Below are 21144 nucleotides of genomic sequence, written 5' to 3'. Positions count from 1 at the left end.
TTGAAAAAATAACTTCATATTTTTTTATCTTTAAAACTAAGGTCTTAGGTCAAATTTTTTTCCCATCATAATGAACAGATAATTTTATAAATAAAAACAAAAAACATAATACATATATAAATATATAACAACAAAATGAAAATGATGAAAAACATGTCGTTCAGTGGAATTATTATTCAGTGAATCAACAATTTAATAAAAATTTCAATAACACACAGTTGTTATGTTATACATATTATGTATTAAGAAATTGTAACGTAATAGGATTACATAAAGATCAAATTCCTTCACGAATCTCTGACTAGTTTCTCACTGATTTTCCTCGTATCATTCAGTTTTCCCGGTGAAAGTATCAAGACTGCTCGTTCCCTCGGGAGGCTATTGTAGCATGTTTTTATACCCAAAAATTTTAAGTCAGTAGGCGCTCGAACACTGAGCCGCTTGAACGTTTTTATTATTATTAATATATATTTATATTTCGTTTTCATTTACAAGTTTTCCACGGTTCATAATTTTAATATTTTTATACCGTTTTATACAACAAAGTGTTTATAGATAGGCGTAATTACAACATAAACATTTTAAACCTTAAAAGTAATAAATAAAAATTCGGCTACCGGATATATGTTTCGGAAGTAACGCGGGCGAGGTTTAAGTTTGTCACCAAGTTTACTGACGCACGAGTTTGACAGTTGGCGGATTCGAATTTTAAAATTGACGTTTAAATTACAACATGGCGGACTGTGTGTTTGTCAGCGTGTCCGCCGGGTTCGTCGACCTCGTCGTGTCGGAGAATTAGGATGCTCAACTTTCAGAACATTTGACGTCTGCTCTATCCGTGAGTATTGTGGCTTGAATCAATCCGCTCGAATTATTGATGACTTAGGTACGTTACATAAGGGCTTTCATAATGTCGCATGAATATTGTAGAGGTTTAATATGATAGTTGTCGGCGTGTGTGCGTGCGTGTGTGTAGGCGCGCACACAGGCGTACGATTGTTTTTATCGCTGGCAGTAAATTAGAGGGGCTGCGATAGTGGCCGATACCCGGTGACTAGTGTTCGTATTGATTTTTTTTCCCTCATTCTGTTAAATTTCATTTATTGGGGGAGCGACCGGACAGGCAGCGATGACGTGTGTCGAATGCCCGCCGAAGGCCGCGGTTTGTAGCGCACGGCACTTATAGACGACCTTATCCGTCCTCGATTTGAAAATCGCGCCACTCGCGTTTCCTTCAAAGGTTTCTATTAGTTCTAACTTTAGGTTAAGCGTGCGTAATTAATTATTTTCGTTTTGTGCTACGCTGGGTGAGTTCTAAATTGGACAGCGAGAAACGTTCGGCCCTGTTTAATATTAGTGTTTTGGTATGATTGATACGACGAAAACTGTTTAATAAGAAATCACGAATTTGAATTCGTGAAAAGAAAAGCAAATGATGCCGTATGATTCCGTGCGGGTTCGCACGACACGCGTATCAAGGTTCGGTTCATTCAACATTAGCGTCTGTCGTCCTCATTCTCACCGTCTTCACCAATTAATTTCGATGATAAAGCGAAATTAATTGTTAATTAAGTGTTCTGAGGGGTTGAATTTTCAAGTATCAATTTTATTTATTTATTTATAGTAGCACAATTGAGTGTGCAAATGAAAATGTTATATTCGTTATATTGTATAAATTTAAGATGCTCATTGAATAAGCCCAGTACACTACTGGTCAAATACTCTCAGTTATCTGTTTAATTAATTGAATGAGGACGCCATTCGCATATAGGTATCATAGAGTAATCATTTAGCATCAGATGAGCCGTGATCTAGTCTGCTCGTATATGATAACAAAATAAATAGACTGAGTGTGTTTGTTTATGTGTGTGCACACCGAAAAGTTCCTGTATTCAGGATTGACATATATATTTTTTTTAAATTTGGATTTTACTTTAATGACGTAAGCATATCTTGAATTATCGTTACATTCTTATTTTCAGCTCTATTTATGTGACATGACAGTCTAAGCTTCAAGACTCCAGTTACACGTGTAGAATTGACATCCCTGAGGGTTTTATTTTTTTTATTTATGAGATTATACAGCTGTTCATTGGTATTAGCACGATTTACTTGCAAGTTAAATGATCGACATATATTTATGTACGGACAGACAAAGAAGATGTAGCTATAAGTTTTCCTTTTTGTTATTCCACTACGGAACCCTATAATCCGGTATTGAGTGCGTGCTAAAATGTAACAGGGTTGGCGCAACTGTTTTAGTCAATGTTTATAGCAAGCAAGATATTTCATGGGTGCGATGATAGCGGTAGGTAGGCTCCAGCGATAGGCCGCTTGGCTATGCCCCGGCATTGCTGATGTCCATGAGCGATGTTGACCACTGACCTACTGGTGGGCCGTATGTTCGTCTGCCTACAAGGGCAATAAAAAAATTATTAAGGATCCTCTTTCGGCTTGCTTTAAGCGGGAGATTAAACGTTAACATGGAAAGAAAAAAAAAGTTGTAACATTTAACAAGTTTTAAGAAGCTATGTTAGTCGTGCGCTATCACGCGCTAAACTAAATAAAAGCATTCGAAAATTCGGAATTAAGGAGGAGACGCTTTCTCTCTTTCACTCAAAACGAATGAAGGTATGCAGTTTGCATGGCGCACGTGAACGGTGACGTCATCGTTCAAATAGTACATTGTGTATTCAACACAAAATTAAAAACTCCTGATCAGATTTGAATCATGTTTTATTTGCTGAGTTGAGGGTATAATATCATTTTCATTTTTTTTGAGATAATAAAAAAATAGGTAAACCTGGACCCTCACAGTTCGATTGGTCAATCAGCTCAAGGCGGTCATGGAAAGAGCCATGCTTGGAGTTTCTCTGAAGAATGAAATCAGGAATGAGGTTATTCGACAGAGAGCTAGAGTCATCGACGTAGTCAAAGAGTTAGCAAGCTGAAGTGGCTGTGGGCTGGCCATATATGCCGGAGAATTGACGATCGCTGGAGCAGACGGGTTCTCGAGTGGAGACTTGTAGTGGAGAAAACGTAACGTGAGACGCCCTCTGCCTAGGTGGTGTGATGACCTCCGAACGGTTGCCGGCAAGAAGTGGCTGAGAAGAGTCGAAGACCGGGCTCAGTTGTGTGGATTGGTAGCCGTCCATATCCAGCACTGGACGACTGTGGGCTGATGATGATGAAACCTTGACTATTGTTGAATTTTGTCCTAGGGCACATCGTATAGGTGTTAACTAAGAAGATTAACTGTAATTAAGAATCGATTTCCAGTTTTGTTGCAATCAAAATAAGTGATATATATATTTGATATATTTAAAATGTTTAGCAGCAGTAGCAGGAGTAGCAGGTACTATCAACCCATGAGAGCTTCTCTTCTTCAACCGGTATCCACGCAATGCTGAGTGTAGGTCTATGCACCTCATTCTCTTCGGTCTCTTGCCTTCCGCATCCAGTTCCTACCAGCCAGTTTGACCAGATCGTCGGTCCACTTCGTTGGCTGTCTGCCCACATTACGACGTTACGACATAAGAGCTTAGAATAGACCTCACTGTCTCAAGTACGAGGATAAAGGTCAGGAACAATTTACGGAGGTGATAGTAATTGTAAATGTGGAGAAATTTTCGCAATAGATAAGTTAAAGGGGAATTTAGGTTATTAGTGATCAGCAGCTATACTATACTGGTGGTAGGACATCTTTTGAGTTGGCACGGTTAGGTACCACCTATGAATGTGTTTCAGTTTGAATGGTGACGAAGCCGTTGTACTGTTAAAACTGAGACTTTAGAACTCGTGTCTCAAGGTGGGTGGCGGCATTTACGTTGTAGATGTCTATGGGCTCTGGTAACCATTTAAAACCAGGTGGGCGATGAGCTCGTCCACTCATCTAAGCTATAAAAAACAGCTAGAATTGATCGAGATTATGTGCTCGCAATTTTGTTGTTGCCTCAAGACAGGTTGACGTTTATCCCAAAAAATGTTCAAAGTTGCCTCATCAGAGACGGAAGAAACGTTCATTTGTTTATACTTTTATGGTTACAGTACAGTTGGGTAGGTACTGTACACTTTGTTGCTTATTGCAAAGAGACATGAATCAACTTACAGCTTATCCAGCGTTAACGGGCTACCGGAGGCCCCTCTGCACTGCAGTGAGGTCTGGCAACGTCTAAGTTTCAATTGTTTAGTAGTTGAATTCATTCAATTCTAAAGAGACGTAGGCGACAAATGACGTCATTCATGCAATGTAAATATTTAACCCCGAAACAGTCTTCGGATGGAAAACTATCGCATTGACCCTTAAGTTTAGCGCATTAAAGAACAAAATCAAAGAAAAAAGTAGTAATATTATATTTTGGGGTATAAATATGGGGTATATTATGGCAGTCGCTTGATGAATCCATTCCTTTTTTCCCAATTTCCGAGAAGTGATTGCATTTAAAAACTACAAGTGTGTCGTCTAGACGTTGACTGTGATCTGATAATATGCTAATCGAATGCATTGTGTCGGAGCGTTGACCTTGTTTACAGGTTTTTTTTTTAAATCGCACTAGTAACTCTATCATTGAGACCGTCAACAGTATCCAGAGACTAATGCTAAGACTGGTGGTAGGACCTCTTGTGAGTCCGCGCGGGTGGGTACCACCGCCCTGCCTATTTCTGCCGTAAAGCAATAATGCGTTTCGGATTGAAGGGTGGGGTAGCCGTTGTAACTAAAACATGAGACCTTAGAACTTATATCTCAAGGTGGGTGGCGCGTTTACGTTGTAGATGTCTATGGGCTCCAGTAACCACTTAACACCAGGTGGGCTGTGAGCTCGTCCACTCATCCAAGCAATAAAAAAATAAAAAAAATAAACACTTCTGGATTTTTCGAAATTTAAGGGCAGCTAGATAAAACTCAACGACAGATCTTAAGATTATTTTGCTTAAGATGCTTTTATTTATTTATTGCATAGATGGATAGACGAGCTCACAGCTCACTTGGTGTTAAGGGGTTATCGGAGCCCATAAACATCTACAATGAACATGTCGCCACCCACCATGCGTTCTAAGGTTTCAGTATAGTTACAACGGCTGTCCCACCTTTCAATCCGAAATGCATTGCTTCACGGCAGAAATAGGCGGGGTGGTTGTTACCCACCCGTGTGGACTCGCAAGACGTCCTACCACCAGTAATAGCTGATGTCACAGCGGATCACGACCGAGTTATGCTTATTGTGTAGATCGATGAATGAGTTCACGGGTCGTCTGGTGTTAAGTGGTACGGGATCCCATCAGACATTACAACCCGAGGTCCATTTTTAAGCATGAGGTCGAAGTGAATTCAATCCGGAAATGTTTCGCGCCAGAAAAAGACAAAAATACCATTATATCTTGGTTGGTGACGCAATATCCTGATGTAGTTATCATAGAAAAGAAGATATACAAAAGTTCGAATCGCATTAAAGACATTTTTAAGATAACAGATACTAACAAGTTCCGAACGATAACGTTTGGACATGTTTTACTAATATTACCCGCTCAGTGGAAGATCTCTCGGTCTATTTTAATACGCTTTTATTAGCTTCAGACGTATGTATGTTTGTAACGGAATCTTTGAACATAATTTTGACCCCCTTCAATACGTTGGATTAACTCGAAATTTGGTATACTTATAAGGACCGATGTTAATTAAATATGTATTTAAAAAGGGATACAAAGTTTTTGCTTCACGTATTAATATATAGATGAAATAATGCGGAAATAATACGTATGAAATAAACAACATTCTAAGTTTGAAATGTAAACATGCGTATAATACGGAATTTCCGATTTCCGGTTATGGTCCATTGAAGCGGCATTCGCGAGGCCTAGGTCATGACCTCGCCGGTCTGTATCTAGTTCTTAGAATCTAGACTACCCTGGACCGCTGACTTACACTTGACTGACTATAAATACATTAGGTCAATGAACTTCTCGCTTTTTATAATATGATTTTCCTAGTATTTTCTTTGATTTTGACGAGTCGTCGACGTAATCAAAACTACACTTGCGGCTTAGTCTTGCATTTATTATATAAAGTCTTTCGCGACCACGAAAATTGGGAGGTATTCGAAATGTCGGAAATAATATAATGATAAATAATAATGTAAACGCACGAGGTTAAAATAGGTTTAATTACATAATTTTCGGCTCGTCCTTATCTTGCTACTTACTACCAGTGCATTCTTACTATCCGGTAACTTCGTGTATTTACCTAATTTAAACCATAACTCTGACCCTACAGCAAGTACGTAGTGCCACTTCTGCCGGGTAACAACTCTGCGTTACATTACGGTTTGTACTGATGGTGCAGCCGTTCTACCAAAGTGTGATTTAAACCTTTTAACTTAACTTAATTACATTTGTACTTGTAACTTAATTACATTTTCTATGGGCTGAATAAAAATAGGTGTTAAATAAAGTTATAATCGTCTTATTATAATTTCTGATCGACAATAACCTTAAGTTAATCGAATCAATGACTAAATATTCCCGCGAATTTCGGGAAAGTTGAAAATCTAAATAATTCTTTAGATTACTATAGGCTCTATAATCTTGAGTCAATTCTCTTCTTCTTTCTTTTCCTACCTATGCTGATAGCCTTGAGAGGCTATTTCAGCTTCGCCCTAACGTTTGTAGGTGAGCTCGCGGGGCTCAACCGGAGAGTTGCTAACACTGACCCTAGCAAGAGCAGTGCTTCGCAGAATCTACCACCAGATCGGAAACGCGACCCACTGAGAAGATCCGGCGAGAAACTCAGTGGGCTGTGTCTATGGGTTAGTTCGCTCGTCGAGCCCTTCGTCGCAAGCGACGGGTTCGACGAGGACGGTGACCGGTGCTTGTGGTGCCTAAAAGCACCGTTAATGGATCGGGAGGATCCGTAATGACGTGCTTTGGGCGACGTCGACGGTTTACCATTCGGTCTACTGGGTCGGGTATGTAATTTCCAGCGGCTACGATGAGAGGGTTCTCATGTCGTGCCGCCTTCTCAAAATGGCGCAGCGATGCCGACTGTAGATACTTACTAAAAGAGTCGAGCTCCAGGTCGTCGTGGAGATCCACATTCCTAAGGAACCAAGGCGCTCCGACGGCTATCCTGCAGAATCGTGATTGAATAACCTGAAGGGATTTCAAGTGGGAGCGGGCTGCGTGAGCGAACACTACGCTTGCATACGTCATGACGGGGCGTATACAAGTTTTGTAGAGAGTTACCTTATTACGGAGGGACAGTTTGCTTCGACTACAAAGCATTGGATAGAGTCGTCCTAGAATAAACGCGGCGCGGTCGCGTACCGTTTTTATATGGGGACGGAATGTCATCCCTCTGTCGAGGGTGACGCCTAGATATTTGACCTTCGAGACCCACGGTATGGGCTGGCCAAAGAGAGTGATGGGACTAACGGCGGAGGTGTTTGCGCGCCTACTACGGAGTGGGATGCTCGAAGTGATGTTCGGAGGGCGACCCCTTTTGAAGAGCACCGCTGCGCTTTTCGTGGGGTTGATGTCAATTCGCCACTTCCGGAACCACTGTCCCATGGTGGCTACTGCGATCTGGAGTCGCCGATGAAGCAGCGACATCTTCCTACACGAGTAGTAGATAGCCGTGTCATCGGCGAAGAGCGCTAGATGGGTCTCCGGAGACCGGGGTATATCATTGATATACAAACTAAATAATAACGGGGAGAGCGCGGAGCCTTGCGGGACTCCGGCGGTCAGTTGACGGGGACGAGAACGAGCTCCCTCTACTCGATATCGAAACGAACGGTTCGACAAGAAGTCTCGTATGATGAGCACGAGTCTGTCTGGCACTCCCATGTTGTACAGTTTATAAATTAAACCGTTGTGCCAGACTTTGTCGAACGCCTTCGCGATGTCGAAGAAGAGGGCGCCGGTCGAGATTTGTTTACGCCTATTTAGTCCTATCAGGATGTGCTCCGTGAGGCGGTGCACTTGTTGTACGCACGAGTGCTTTGAGCGGAATCCGAACTGTTCGTCTATGAGAATTTTGTTCGCGGTAACAAAATCCCAGAGGCGTTTCCTAAGGAGACGTTCGTAAATTTTTCCTATCGTCGGGAGGAGACTAATCGGACGGTAACTAGAAGTTTCGTTTCTCGGTTTGCCCGGCTTATGTATACCGATAACGTCCGCTTCTTTCCACACCGCGGGAAAGATGCAGTGCGTCATAGCGGCATTTAAAATTGTAGCCAACATTGCTATCAGTTGGACTGGCAAAAGTTTTAGCGCGCGGTTGCGGATGCCGTCGGAGCCGGGTGCCTTCCTAGGTTGTAGGTTGTGGATCGCGTCTCTAACTTCGTCAGTGGTAATGGGGGGTAACGCGTCCGAGGGTGGCAGGGAAGCTCTGCGCTCGACCTCCCAGTCGACTAACTCGGAGTGTTCGGGGTCCGCGTGTTGAGTGCTGGTGGTGCACTGCTCTTGCAGTGCATCGGCCAGCAGCTCAGCCTTGTCATCGTCATCGAATGCCGGTGGTTGGCCTGAAGGGCGTACGAGGGGAGGCATAGTAGCGGTAGTTTCGGATTTGAGAGTCCTAGCTAGTCGCCAGTATGCTTGGTGGGAGGGCGCGAGTTGTTCTAAATAACTATGCCAATTATCGTTACGCGCGTCGCTTAAGCGGGAGTGGACTTCGCGTTGTAGACGACGCATCCGAATCCGGTTTGAATGCGTGGGAAGACGATCGTAGGCCCGGATTGCCGCGTTCCTAACTCTTAAGAGGTTCCTAAGATCGGGGGACAGTCTGATGCGGTGGAAGCTGTCCTCCACATCGACTTCTTTTGAAGATCTAATGATCGCGGAAGAGATGTGATCGGTAATGATGTTTATGGATTCGACGGTGTCCTCGGGGGATAGATTCGAATCCGGGCCGTAAGGGAGGATTGGCGGAGCGGCTTCGGCTAGGCACGTGCCCAGCTTATTCCAATCTACCATGGTCCTCGTAACAGTGACTGGGTTGTGAGGGCGACCGAGCTGCATAACGACAGGTCGGTGGTCTGAGTCGAGCTCTGACATTGCTTCGATGGAACGCAAGCGCAGAGTTACGTTCCTAAGCAATGCCAGGTCTATAGTGCTCGGACGGAGCGCGATGTTATACGGATAACATGTTGGAGTTGAGGGACCGACTACTTCAAAGGTGAGGTCGTCTATAAACGCGTCGAGACGCCTACCGTTAACGTTCGTACGATGACAGTTCCACCTAGTGTGGTGGCAATTTAAATCGCCTGCCAGGATGACAGAGTCTCCCATGCCGAACAGTGACTCGATGTCACTGCTCAGAAGGGGCTTGTCCGGGGGGAGATAAACGGATGCGATGACGATCGGCTGGTGTCCCGTCAGCGAGATACGGCACACTGACGCCTCGATATGTGAGAGCGGGGGAGTATCGAGAGGGACAACGTGCAGGGCCCGCCTATAGTAAATGGCAGTCCCGCCTTTGGAGGCGGTGAGTCTGTCATTCCTAACCATGACGTAATTCGCGACTTTCGGGTCACGACGCGAGGGCTTCAGACAGGTTTCCTGCACTAATAGAATATCTACAAGATTGTCGCGGAGGAATTCAAAAATTTGATCGCGTTGCCGCGCGAGTCCGTTAGCATTATAGAATGCTAACGTAAGGGAATACGGTTTTTCTCTACCTTTTTGCGCCATTGGTTACCGGTAAAGATTTACAAAGTGCGGGACACGGACTCGTATACGTCCATGTGGTCGAACGCGGCCGCGAGCCGCTGTTCGGGGGTTACCGACCTACGGATAGCGTCTGCGAACGATCGCAGACGGTCGAAGTTGACCGCAGTGACGAAGTCGCGCACGAGCGCGAAGTCGTTGGCGGCAGAGGGTTGCGGGGGACGGAACGCGGGCGCGGGGCGAGGTGCGAGCGGGGGCTGGGGCGCGGGGCGTGTCGCGAGCGGGGGCGGGGGTGCGGTTTGCGTTCCCGTTCCCGCCTTCGTATACGGCAGCGGTTTTTTCCACGCCGAGACCGTGGGAACTGCAGCCGGCACGAAGGCGGGTTTCGGCACTGAAGGCGCCGAAGTCTTTGGGCCGACGGTTCGGGGGGCTGGGTGGGTCGGACGTTTACGCGGAGCCCTAGGACATCCACGGTAGTTCGCGGGGTGCCCTTGCTTAAGACATAGGACACAGCTTGGAGGTTCGGTCGCGGTTTCCCTAACTCGCGAGCAATCTAATGTGGCGTGATCGCCGAGGCACTTTACGCAGCGGGGGCGCGCGTGGCAATTACGAGCCGAGTGGCCGTAAAGCTGGCATCTGTAGCACTGCCCGGGAGTACCACGTTTATGGGGGGCTTCGATTGAGATCCCGGATAGGCCGCAAATTGTCGTGAGACATGCGATCTTCTTTTTGGCCTCCGGGGTGGGTTCTAGAGCTACCAGGATCATGTTGTAGGGCTGCTTGCCCCGCCCACTGTGCATCCGGTGCACGCTAACTAACGGGAGGGACTGAGCGGTCAGATCCTCCTTTATGTAATCGATGTCTAACTCCTTGGGGACTCCGCGTATCACTACGCGGAGCTCGCGGTCCTCCTGAAGAGCATAGGTGTGAAAACCTATGTTCTCCTTTCGGAGGTATGAAGAGAGGGCCCTATGGTCGCCCGGCGTTGCGACCTTTATCTGAATCCCATGCGCGACGTTACGCGCATGGTTGTAATTAATTTTGTTGGCCTGAAGGGCCTGGGACACGCGATTCCACGCTGTCTTCTCTTGAAGTATCAGCGGGGGCGGGGCAGCTACTTTAGGAGCGGGCGCGGGCTTGGGACGCGGCGGCGGGGTTACGCGGCGAGCGGAGTCCGACTCCGGTGTCACGACTACCTGCGGGCGGGAGGCGGTCGCGGATTTAGTTTGCTTCGTCGTGGAGCTCCTGGACTCCACGGCGCGAGTACGCTTTTTGCCGCGCGTTACGGTTTGGAACCCATCCGAAGTTCCAGGCTGAGGGCTTGACGCGGATTCGAAATCCATCTCCGATTCGGTATCGGAGCCTGAACTCGAAACGATCGAGGTCGCGACGGACGAAGCGCGCGATGACGTAATCGACGCGGGCGCGGGGGTGGGGGTAGCGTTAGGCGCTATGTGAGTCGCATCGTTGGAACGTGCGCTCGAACTTGACGCGGCGGCGGGGGGCGCGCGGCGTGCCTCCGAGGCACGTTTGAGATACGCGGCGACGGACGCGGGGGGGGAGGGATTGCCACGAGAGGCCCTAAATTCGAGATACTCGGCCCTAATTGACGGGTACCTATCCCGGAGGAACCCGACAATATCACTAGCACTATCTTCATGCTCCATTCTTCGGTCTTCTTGCCCGGGGGGGGCGGCCCCGGGACTTTTGTTGAACTCGCCGAAAGGCGAGGCCCCGGATAGGATTTGTAACCCCCCTGTGCTGCAGGACAGCAAGGAGCAGGGGGGGGGAATGCCTATGCCGTGAAAACGGCAATCGGCGGGGAAAAGGAAAGAACCCGCTCGGGCTGTATAATGCTACAGCAGGCAGAATCGCGAGCGGGGGTCTAGTCTTGAAAAAGACTGTTGTTTTGGGAAGGGTTAGGAAATCGCTAGCCTGTGAGTGCCACAGGAAGCCTGATCGTAGCGATTGGTTTTGCCTTGAAAAAGACAGTTGGTAAAGGGTGGGTTCGCGGTTACAACACTTTAGCGCACAAAAATGGACTCCGATACGCAGATCGCAAGCAACCAACGGATCGGAACGTCCGCACTACCGAATTGTAAGCACGATGTATTCACGGTCACTACACTGTCGAGCACAACTGTGAGTTCAGAGACGCAGCTCGCAAGCGGGCCACGGATCGGAAAGCACGTCCGCGCACGACCGAGTCGTGAGCGAGAATGTCAATTCTCGGATCACTCATTATGTTATAAATCAATTATTATTATTGACTCACAAAACTGACGAATACATTTGAGAATCATATACCAAAAATTTCGAAGTAAGCACATAAAATAAAAGTAAAAGTTTCTTTTGTTTGTTTTAATTAATTCGAAACTCTTAATGTAAACACACACAGGCTATTAAAATTAAAATGGCGCGCACAACGTGTTTCGGTTCTAATCATCGGAAGAACCAGTTTAGCGCGTGTCCTAAGTTGTGACGTCGCCGAAGACCGCTGACGGTAAAACCAGTTGGCGGCAAGGCCGTACGGGATTACCCGAGACTATCAATTTCGCAATTTAGAAAAGGTTTTTTTTTTCGCTTCTCGTCCGATCCGATAAATGGATTTGTTATTTAAAAAAAGAATTAGGCCGATCGCGTTGTTTTTTTTTTAAACGCGTTTATGATGTTGTGGTTTTCCCGCGTTTTCCGTAAAAGCGAAGCCATGTTAGATTGGTATTTTTTTTGACATGAACTGTAAATTTTTTAACACGCTTTTATTAGTTTGGCAAATTTATATTTATCGATGTAACGCTGTTAATTACCGTAATTTTCACTGTGTTAATAAGTATACACACACACGCCATACATTGGAAAAAAAACAATCAAGTAATTAATTAGTTGTGGGTGAAAGTCTATCTTCTTCTACCTTTCAGCCCATATACGACCACTACTCGACACAAGCGTCCCACAAGCCTCGCCACAACGATCTGTTCATCCAAATCACCAAAAATCTTTCATCCGAAAACCGTAAAGTGTTTATAATTAAATTAAAAAAATCATGTCGCAATATTACATCGTGTTCGCATTAAATTGCATCTTGGAATGCTATCATCATTATACGGGTGATATGAGGAAATTTTGTGGTTTTTTTACACACATAAAACACATGACTGTTCTACCGTTTCATAAGCGTTATATAATTTTGTGTAATGGGTATTTACAATGACTAGTCAGAAGAGGAAACCGTGCCTTACATTAAAAGGTGATGTGGTATTCTTCCTTGTCGGATTATCTTGGCGGAGTAGTCGTGGCTGGCGATGGACAGGGTTGCGTCTCATCATCACTGCTCGCTTCCAAGGCAGCCACGTCGAGCAATGTTCCTCATTGGAGGCGGATGTTAGCATTACGAGCACGTTGTACTGTGGTGGCTTTCAATGTGAAATTACAAGTATTACATTAAACCAGCGGACCCGAAAGACGTTATCCTGTGAATGGATACACAAAAATTCATTCAAGTCGATCTAGCCACTTAACGTAAATAAATTTCTGAATCTAAACCATCCAGGCGCCAACCAAAGGCATACAAAAAAAAAAAAAATCGGTCCAGCCGTTTAGGAGGAGTTCAGTGGCACACGTATGGTAGAATTATATAAATGAGTGGGCGAGCCCACTGCACAGGTCATCACAAGTCGTGGGCAAGGTGAACGCAAACCTCTAAACTTGAGACATGAGGTCGATGTCTCAATTAGACAGCATATTTAGAAATTTTGCGTGTCTGATTTTCTTACGTGACGTTATTGGATCACAGGAAAATCGTTTGTGGATATCATATCTTTAAGCAAATTCGATTATTAAAAATATAAAAAATTATACCTGCTTGCAGGATTCGAACACTGGCACAGTTGCATCGCTAGATCCGCGTACACCGAGCGTCTTATCGTTTAGGCCACGACGACTTTAAAAGAGTACATTCTTGTATACGTTTCTTTATCTCTATATATAAAAATGAATTGCTGTTCGTTAGTCTCGCTAAAACTCGAGAACGGCTGCACCGATTTGGCTAATTTTGGTCTTGAATTATTTGTGGAAGTCCAGAGAAGGTTTAAAAGGTAAACAAATATGAAAATGCTCGGAATTACATTGTTTTCCTTTGATGTGTCCCCCGTCGGCCGGATTCCTTTTGTTTGTTTTATACAAAAGTTTAGGTCTTTTATTTATCGATTAAGGCACTAAGAAGTCTGCCGGGACAGCTAGTACACTATAAATGCAACTTTTAGCACGTACGTAATAGAAGGCGATGACGATTAGTTAAAGTCAATAGTAATAAAATATGTACTGAAGTAATACTAACATATGTTAACTCATAATGAGCAGTTTCAACCAAAGGAACGGTTTTAAATAAATATGAAAATGCTCGGAATTAAATTAAAATAAAATTTTGTTTTTCCGTTGACGTTGTTTGTTTTAAGTTTATTTTATACAGAAGTTTAGGACTTTTATTTATCGATTGAGGCACTACGAAGTCTGCCGGGTCAGCTAGTATGCAATAAAGAGCTTTCTATCCTTCTCTGTTTCTCTCCTAGCTTCCGCGGCTCTTCATCAATTATTACATACAAGATTTACGAGACGGTCGTCTGATCTGACAAGCATTGGAATAACATCTTCGAATTAAGCATTTTTGCTTTTTGAAATGTTCATTTTTATTGATCTGCGCGAGAGAGTTCAGAGCCCGCTTTGTATTAGTTGGTGGATGAATTCATCTGTACAGAATAGGACAGTCATTGAAATACGTGTTGTAATCTGTAGGCTATGGTTATAAATTGAAAAAAAAATTAAGAAGAAAAAACACAAATCACACCACACAGCATGTATATATGTACGTACATAACAAACAATGCAGTAAATATTTTAATTGGATATTCTATTTAAGACTAGCTTTTGTCCGCGACTTCGTCCGCGTGGAATATTTACTTTGGTATAACGCTAAATTTTACCCGCGACTTCATTTACGTTGAAAAGAAAAAAACCCCGACTTTGAAACATTATTTATTGGTGCTCCGCTTGCATTGGTCTTAGCGTGGTGTTATATAGCCTATAGCCTTCCTCAATAAATGAGCTATCTAGCACTGAAATAAATTTCAAATTAGACCAGTAGTTCCTGAGATTAGTGCGTTCAAACAAACAAACTCTTTAGGTTTATAATATTTAGTATAGATTTTTAGTTTGGTAAATGAGCCTTTAAGTCCTAACTGGATATAATGTGTACCTTATTTCTAAAAATAATAATAATATGTAATTTCGAAGCATATTGTCATAATTTGACAAGTTAAAAAGTCAAAATCTTAGACATGTCTTTTAAAGTCAGTCATTTAAAAAAGGCAGGCCCTATAGACGTTACTTGATCACTTGAACCCGAAGTCTTCGTATTCTTAATAGGCAGGCCCAAATAGGCAAGTCCCTTGTACTACTACTTATAATAACATAACGTAAGTCACTCATTTTAAGTGCATAATAAACACGTCTTACCTAATCTTGACGTAAACAGAACAACGCAAAACCACAAACATTGACACAAATACTAATTGATAATATGAATAATTCTAATAAATTAGGTGCGCGCACATAATTGTTTCAATTTAACTGTTACCAACGTATTTTGATGTCGTTGGATGAGTCAGTATTATTCCCGTTGCGTCATACCTTCAACGTTTGCGTCAGATGTATCATAATATTAATTGCACATGTGTACAATTCAAATGTTTTTAAGTATAGTGACGAACTACATGATTATTAAACGTTGGCATTATGACCAAGCAATCGTTTGCTTAGATTTTTATGAAAAAAGTATGGTTGAAATTATCTTCCCGCTCAAAACTTAGTCTCATTAAATCATGTCATTAGAGGAATTAGGTTCGATAATCTATCGAACGACAATCCAATAATTATCATCATTATGTTCAAGTTCAAGTTGAATAATCATACAAGAGATTGTCTTACGGATATTTATGCGATGATTTTTAGGATTCCAAGCCTTTGAAACGTACTTCTTGAGGTATTTCCGATCGTGCAACTAATCTACCGGTTACCGCGAAATATGGAGGGCATTTCCGCGGGAGTCTCCATCTTGCGATGTTGAGTGATGATTGGAAACCCAATTTTTTGCAATATTATATATGTATGAATAAAATGAAATAATAAAAAATAAAATTAATATTTTTTTTAAAAATTAATGAAAAAATAAAAAGTATGAAATAAAAAGCTGATATACGATTTTTTTTTGGCGCAAAATAAATCCGTATGTTTTCCTACGTATCTGCCAGTGCTCTCGAAAGTTACTTCTGGTTCCACTCCTGACTTTGTAGGCGAGCTCACGGGGCTCAACCTGAGAGAGTTTACTAACGTCTGCTTTAGCAAGAGCAGTGTATCGCGCAAAATCGAATTCCCCAAAAATCGAATTCACAAAACAAACAAACAAAAATGATACTGTCTAATAATTAACCATTAGCGAACGTAATGATTATCATTAGTAATTAATTCATTAAGTAATGTCCATTTCAAGGTCGGCTGTTCGGTGACGTTCGTGGAAGCTGTCTTTATTTAAATGTTGGTACGTTTGCTACGTTATTTTATTTTGGGGATGGTTGAATTTTGAATGAACCCCCACCTGGGGGTGACCTGGTGACCTCACCCGGTGTTGGCTGGTTACAGGAGCCAAGAAAGAGAATGCCGCTACATACACTGAGACACGAGGTTTATTCGTTTGAAAAACGGAGATAAAACTCTTAAAACCGGAACTGGGTCCAAGCAGGAGATAGCATGGTGGTGCGGACACAACGCTCTACCATTAATACATCCCAGTTGACGATCGCTTGCGAAGAGTTCTCAGCGGTAGGAAGCAGCGAATCGGCTGTGCTCTTGGTATTGCTGACGTGCATCACTTTTTTTTTTCCACTTAATTCAGTGAAGTTATATTTCATAGTTCCTTATTTTTTTTTATGATTGAAGGATTACTGGTGGCCCTGAGACCTTTCCAGTTTCACCAGTACAGGTGGGCGAGCAGAGGCTCAGCCAGTGTTCCTTCTTCTATAATCAGCAATGCGACAGATATACAACATAGAATCAGCACGATCAGTCCAGCTTCAGCTTAAAGACACACAAAACGTTTATAGTTTCCATTTAAAATCGTTTTTTTTTACAATAATATTAAGCAATTTTTTTTCTATAAATCATATTTTACCTCTAGTTTTACTTACAGAATTTACCTTCCTGTTCGAATTGTTACATATCGGATTTTTGCGAATGCACTGAGTAATCGTGAGGTATGAACAATGCACGATGAGATCTGTAACTATACTGAGACCTTAAAAACTTATATCTCAAGGTGGACGGGGATTTATGTTGTAGATGTCTATGGGCTCCGGTAACCACTTAACACCAGGTGAGCTTGTCCATCCATCTAAGCAATAAAAAAAAATTATTTTCATAGATTTCTAGACTTGTTCTAAATTATGAGTAAGAGTTTCTATATTAAATACTGATCTTAAAGGTGAATGTTCGCGCTATGCAATGCACTACAAGTAGAGTTTCTCGCCGGATCTTCTCAGTGGGTCGCGTTTCCGATCCGGTGGTAGATTCTGCGAAGCACTGCTCTTGCTAGGGCCAGTGTTAGCACCACTCCAGTTTGAGTTCCGTGAGCTCACCTACACGTTAGGGTGAAGCTGAAATAGCCTCTCAAAGCTATCAGCATAGGTAGGAGAAAAAAAAACAAAAAAAAAAAAAACTATGAGTAGCAACCGACTGAAACTTGCCTGATGCTGTGAAACTAACATTGGTTTTTCCGAATCAGCTCTGGTTGACTGCGTGATGTCAGTCGTTCGCTCGCGACGTGAGAGCATCATGGGAATATTCGATTGGCTATCATAATTGTTATTAAATTAAATTTTACTTTAAAATATTAGTATTTAGATATGTTTTAACCTAAAAATGATCGTGCACGCATCCGTTACAATCATTTACCGTTCGAAACTCGCAAATTGAAAAGTTGGAATTATGTATATATATACTGAATATTATTCGTATAATTATTTTGCGCAAACAATTGGTAAATATACCTATACCTACACGATGATCGCAAGAAATTCGATAAAAACGTGAATGGAGCTGGCGATAATTATACGGCGCAAAAACAATCTCTCTCCAGAAATGTTCCCGTTGTTATTGTTTACTTTAAATATCCGTATCTTTCATAACGTTAATTAGATAATTAGAATAGTACTCTAGTCCGGCTCTCGTTTCACATCACGTTGCTTAAAAGTTCATTTAAAATCTAATTGCTCCACTAAAAGTCAATAAAAATTGTTCCAAGTGAAAAATAGCTTGAGTAAGTCGTCATGGCCTAAAGGATAAGATGTCCGGTGCATTCGTATCTAGCGATGCACCGGTCAGTAATGAAGACAGTTAGATGAATGAATGACAGATGTAAGAAAGTATCAGAAAAATAAATGAAAAATAAAATGTATACTTTTAAGTTATTTTATTCACATTAATCACTGTAATTAAAGCTCGGATATCATAAACAGATATTACAACGAAATAATCTAATTTCAGATGACATATTTTTTTTAAAAACAAAATCAACATAATAATTAAGACTAGCTTAAAACCTTACTAATTACTTATAAGTAAAAACAGATTACAGTTTCCATAAAAAGTTCGTAAAAAAAAAACACTGTTACTTCGGGAAACCATTTACGATGAGAATCTGATATTATGACACAAAACACGAGTTAAAACGCTAATTTGTGACGATCTATTGAGATCTGAAAAGTCCTGTAATAATTCACTGAACCTTCCTTAGCCTCTTTCAGTACTTCGGCAATTTTTTCCATTAGGCCATAGAACAATAATTATTGTACCTAATTAATAGTCGATTTCTTCAATTTTCTCAACGCACAAGCCGTGGATAGCAACCGTGTTTTCTGGGCAGCTACCGACACCGTGGTTAATGAAATACAACGATTTCTTTTCTCTGGTCTCCTCCGCGCCTGTCTGGTTGATCTCGTCATCAATGACCTCTGGGACTTCGACGACCTTCCGCTTCTTTCTGTTGTACTCCTCGCAATCACAGTCCAACGTCGGCGACAACTGCCCGGGCAGAGCTGAATAGAATTCTTTGTCTTCATCAGGAACGTCGAGGGAGATCTTCTTCAGGAAGCCCCATAAATTTTCGCGGTCCTTGACGGCTAATTCGCAAGGACATTGGATGTCGTTGGGCGCCGGCGCCGCGCTCGCCGCCGCGTTAAGAACGAACAAGAGAACGAATCGGTACATGTTGTCTGTTTGGTGGACGATGTTAGAATGATCAATACGGGTGTTTCGTTCGCTCTATATATATGAAGTTTGCTCTGACTAAAACGACGTGATTCATGATTTAAATGAGAATTTTCGGGCTGTGCCTTCGCTTTGTGCGTTGAAGACCAGACGTCACTGAATCGTCTGGTCTAACGCAACGTTTCCAAGAAGTGGTTTTTTATCTAATTAGCTAATTACTCTAACCATCGTAGTTAGCCAATTTATTCGTTTGACTATTATTAGTAACACTAAAGCGTTTTGAACATTGAATTTCGTTAGCGTCTTCCGGAAATTGTTGTCGTGATTTGTAATGGCTCTTCAAAACTAAACGACGGATTATTCGATGTAACCAATTAGCTTAAAGCTTAAATAAAATTAAAATAAATTAGGACGTGAAGTTAATCAATCGTTATGTCTTCGATAAAAAACACACATTATTTTGTGATATCTAAGTTAAAGAATAGTGTGTTGTTTATCTTTTTTATCTGTGATTTATGTGTTTAAAGGGGCCAGACAGTCTCCCGCTGATAAGACGCTTACATATACGGATACATTACTCTCGTTACGTTAATTATCATGGATGATGTAAACATTTTTTTTTAATATGCTTCTTGAGTCTCTATATCGGGCAAGGATTAATAAGAAAGGTGTTCAGTTAAGTTTATATTTATTTATTGCTTAGATGGGTGGACGAGCTCACGGCCCATCTGATAGTGGTCACCGCAGTCCATAGACATCTACAACGTAAATGCTACATCTAAAACGTAATGCCTTGAGAAATGAGTTCTAAAGTCTCAGTATAGTACAACGGCTCCACCGCCCCTCAAACTGAAACGCATTACTGCTTCACGGCAGAAATAGGCAGGGTGGTAGTACATCCGTGCGGACTCACAAGACGTCCTACCATCACTATGCAAATTATAATTTTGCGGGTTTGATTTTTATTACACGATGTAATTCCTTCACCGTGGAAGTCAATCGTGAACATTTGTTAAGTACGTATTTCATTAGAAAAATTGGTACTCGCCTGCGGGATTCGAACACCGGTGCATCGCTCGATACGAATGCACCGGACGTCTTATCCTTTAGACCATTACCACTGAAATTACTTCTATAATATTAATTCATCTACACGACAAGGGACTTAAATGCGTGCATTGATTCTTTGCTCTGACCCTGTTATTATCAACTTCAATGAGTAACAATGAGTAATTACACATATACTCACACCCGCTGATGTCAACAATAATAATAACGTTATACGTGGACAGTCCCTCAAACAGTAAGCGGACCAAAATCTGGGTTTTCGGTCCACCTTTTTATATACATAATTAATAGATTATGACCTAATGGGTTTTAATAATATCGATAGCAGGAAAATAGGCGTCTCTAATAACAAAAACTGTATATTATTAAGGTTAAAACCGGTTCTATAATTAATTTATTACAAAATTTATTACGATTTACATAATTTATTATGTTATAGTATTTTACTTCGAGTTTCGCGGATTGTCGACATAACTAAAATGACTTTTTTATTTTATTGCTTAGATAGGTGGACGAGCTCACAGCCCACCTGGTGTTAAGTGGTTACTGGAGCCCATGGACATCTACAACGTAAATGCGCCACCCACCTTGAGATATAAGTTCTAAGATCTCAGTATAGTTACAACGGTTGCCCCACCCTTCAAACCGAAACGCATTATTGCTTCACGGCAGAAATAGGCAGGGTGGTGGTACCTACTCGCGCGGACTCACAAGATGTCCTAGCACCAGTAAATACAGATCAGACAGATTGTATGCAGACAAATCATACAGCCCACCTGATGGTGAGTGGTTACCGTCGCCCATGGACTCCAGCAATGCCAGGAGCAGAGCCAAGCCGTCGCCTACTGTTAAGTACACTCCACACGCCTCGCTTGAAGAAGGATATGTCATAGCGCTCGGGATACACCGTGGAGGGGAGCTCATTCCAAAGCCGGATGAGATGAGATGGAAAGAAGATCTCTGGAAACGCCGTCCTGCTGATCGTAAGCCGTAAAAAATTTTGTAATTGTTTAATTACATTTTACATTAATGTAGACCTCTTTCAATGTAATCCGGAGTTTGTATGCTTATAATAAAATTACGAATCGATTACGTGCC

The 21144-nt window shown here is 42.4% G+C and overlaps 2 protein-coding genes across 2 annotated transcripts in view; one reads left to right on the top strand and one right to left on the bottom strand.

Annotated features, from left to right (window-relative positions):
- Window positions 1-422: 422 nt before the first annotated feature.
- LOC114253538 (uncharacterized) overlaps window positions 423-21144 on the top strand; it is an 86628-nt gene continuing 65906 nt past the window's right edge. Inside the window, exon 1 of the mRNA XM_028188459.2 lies at window positions 423-838. The gene's annotated coding sequence lies outside the window, so the exon portion shown is untranslated. The remainder of the gene's footprint in view (window positions 839-21144) is intronic.
- Window positions 18165-19025, bottom strand: LOC149499503 (uncharacterized). Its single transcript, XM_089739674.1, has one exon. The coding sequence runs from the start codon at window positions 18976-18978 to the stop codon at window positions 18568-18570; it is 411 nt and encodes a 136-aa protein (XP_089595800.1). The 5' UTR covers window positions 18979-19025; the 3' UTR covers window positions 18165-18567.

Source organism: Bombyx mandarina, chromosome A1 (assembly GCF_030267445.1).
Source record: "Bombyx mandarina strain Sakado chromosome A1, ASM3026744v2".
NCBI lineage: Eukaryota > Metazoa > Arthropoda > Insecta > Lepidoptera > Bombycidae > Bombyx > Bombyx mandarina.
The sequence above is the reverse complement of the archived record's forward strand: the minus strand, read 5'-3'. Positions and strand labels throughout refer to the sequence as shown.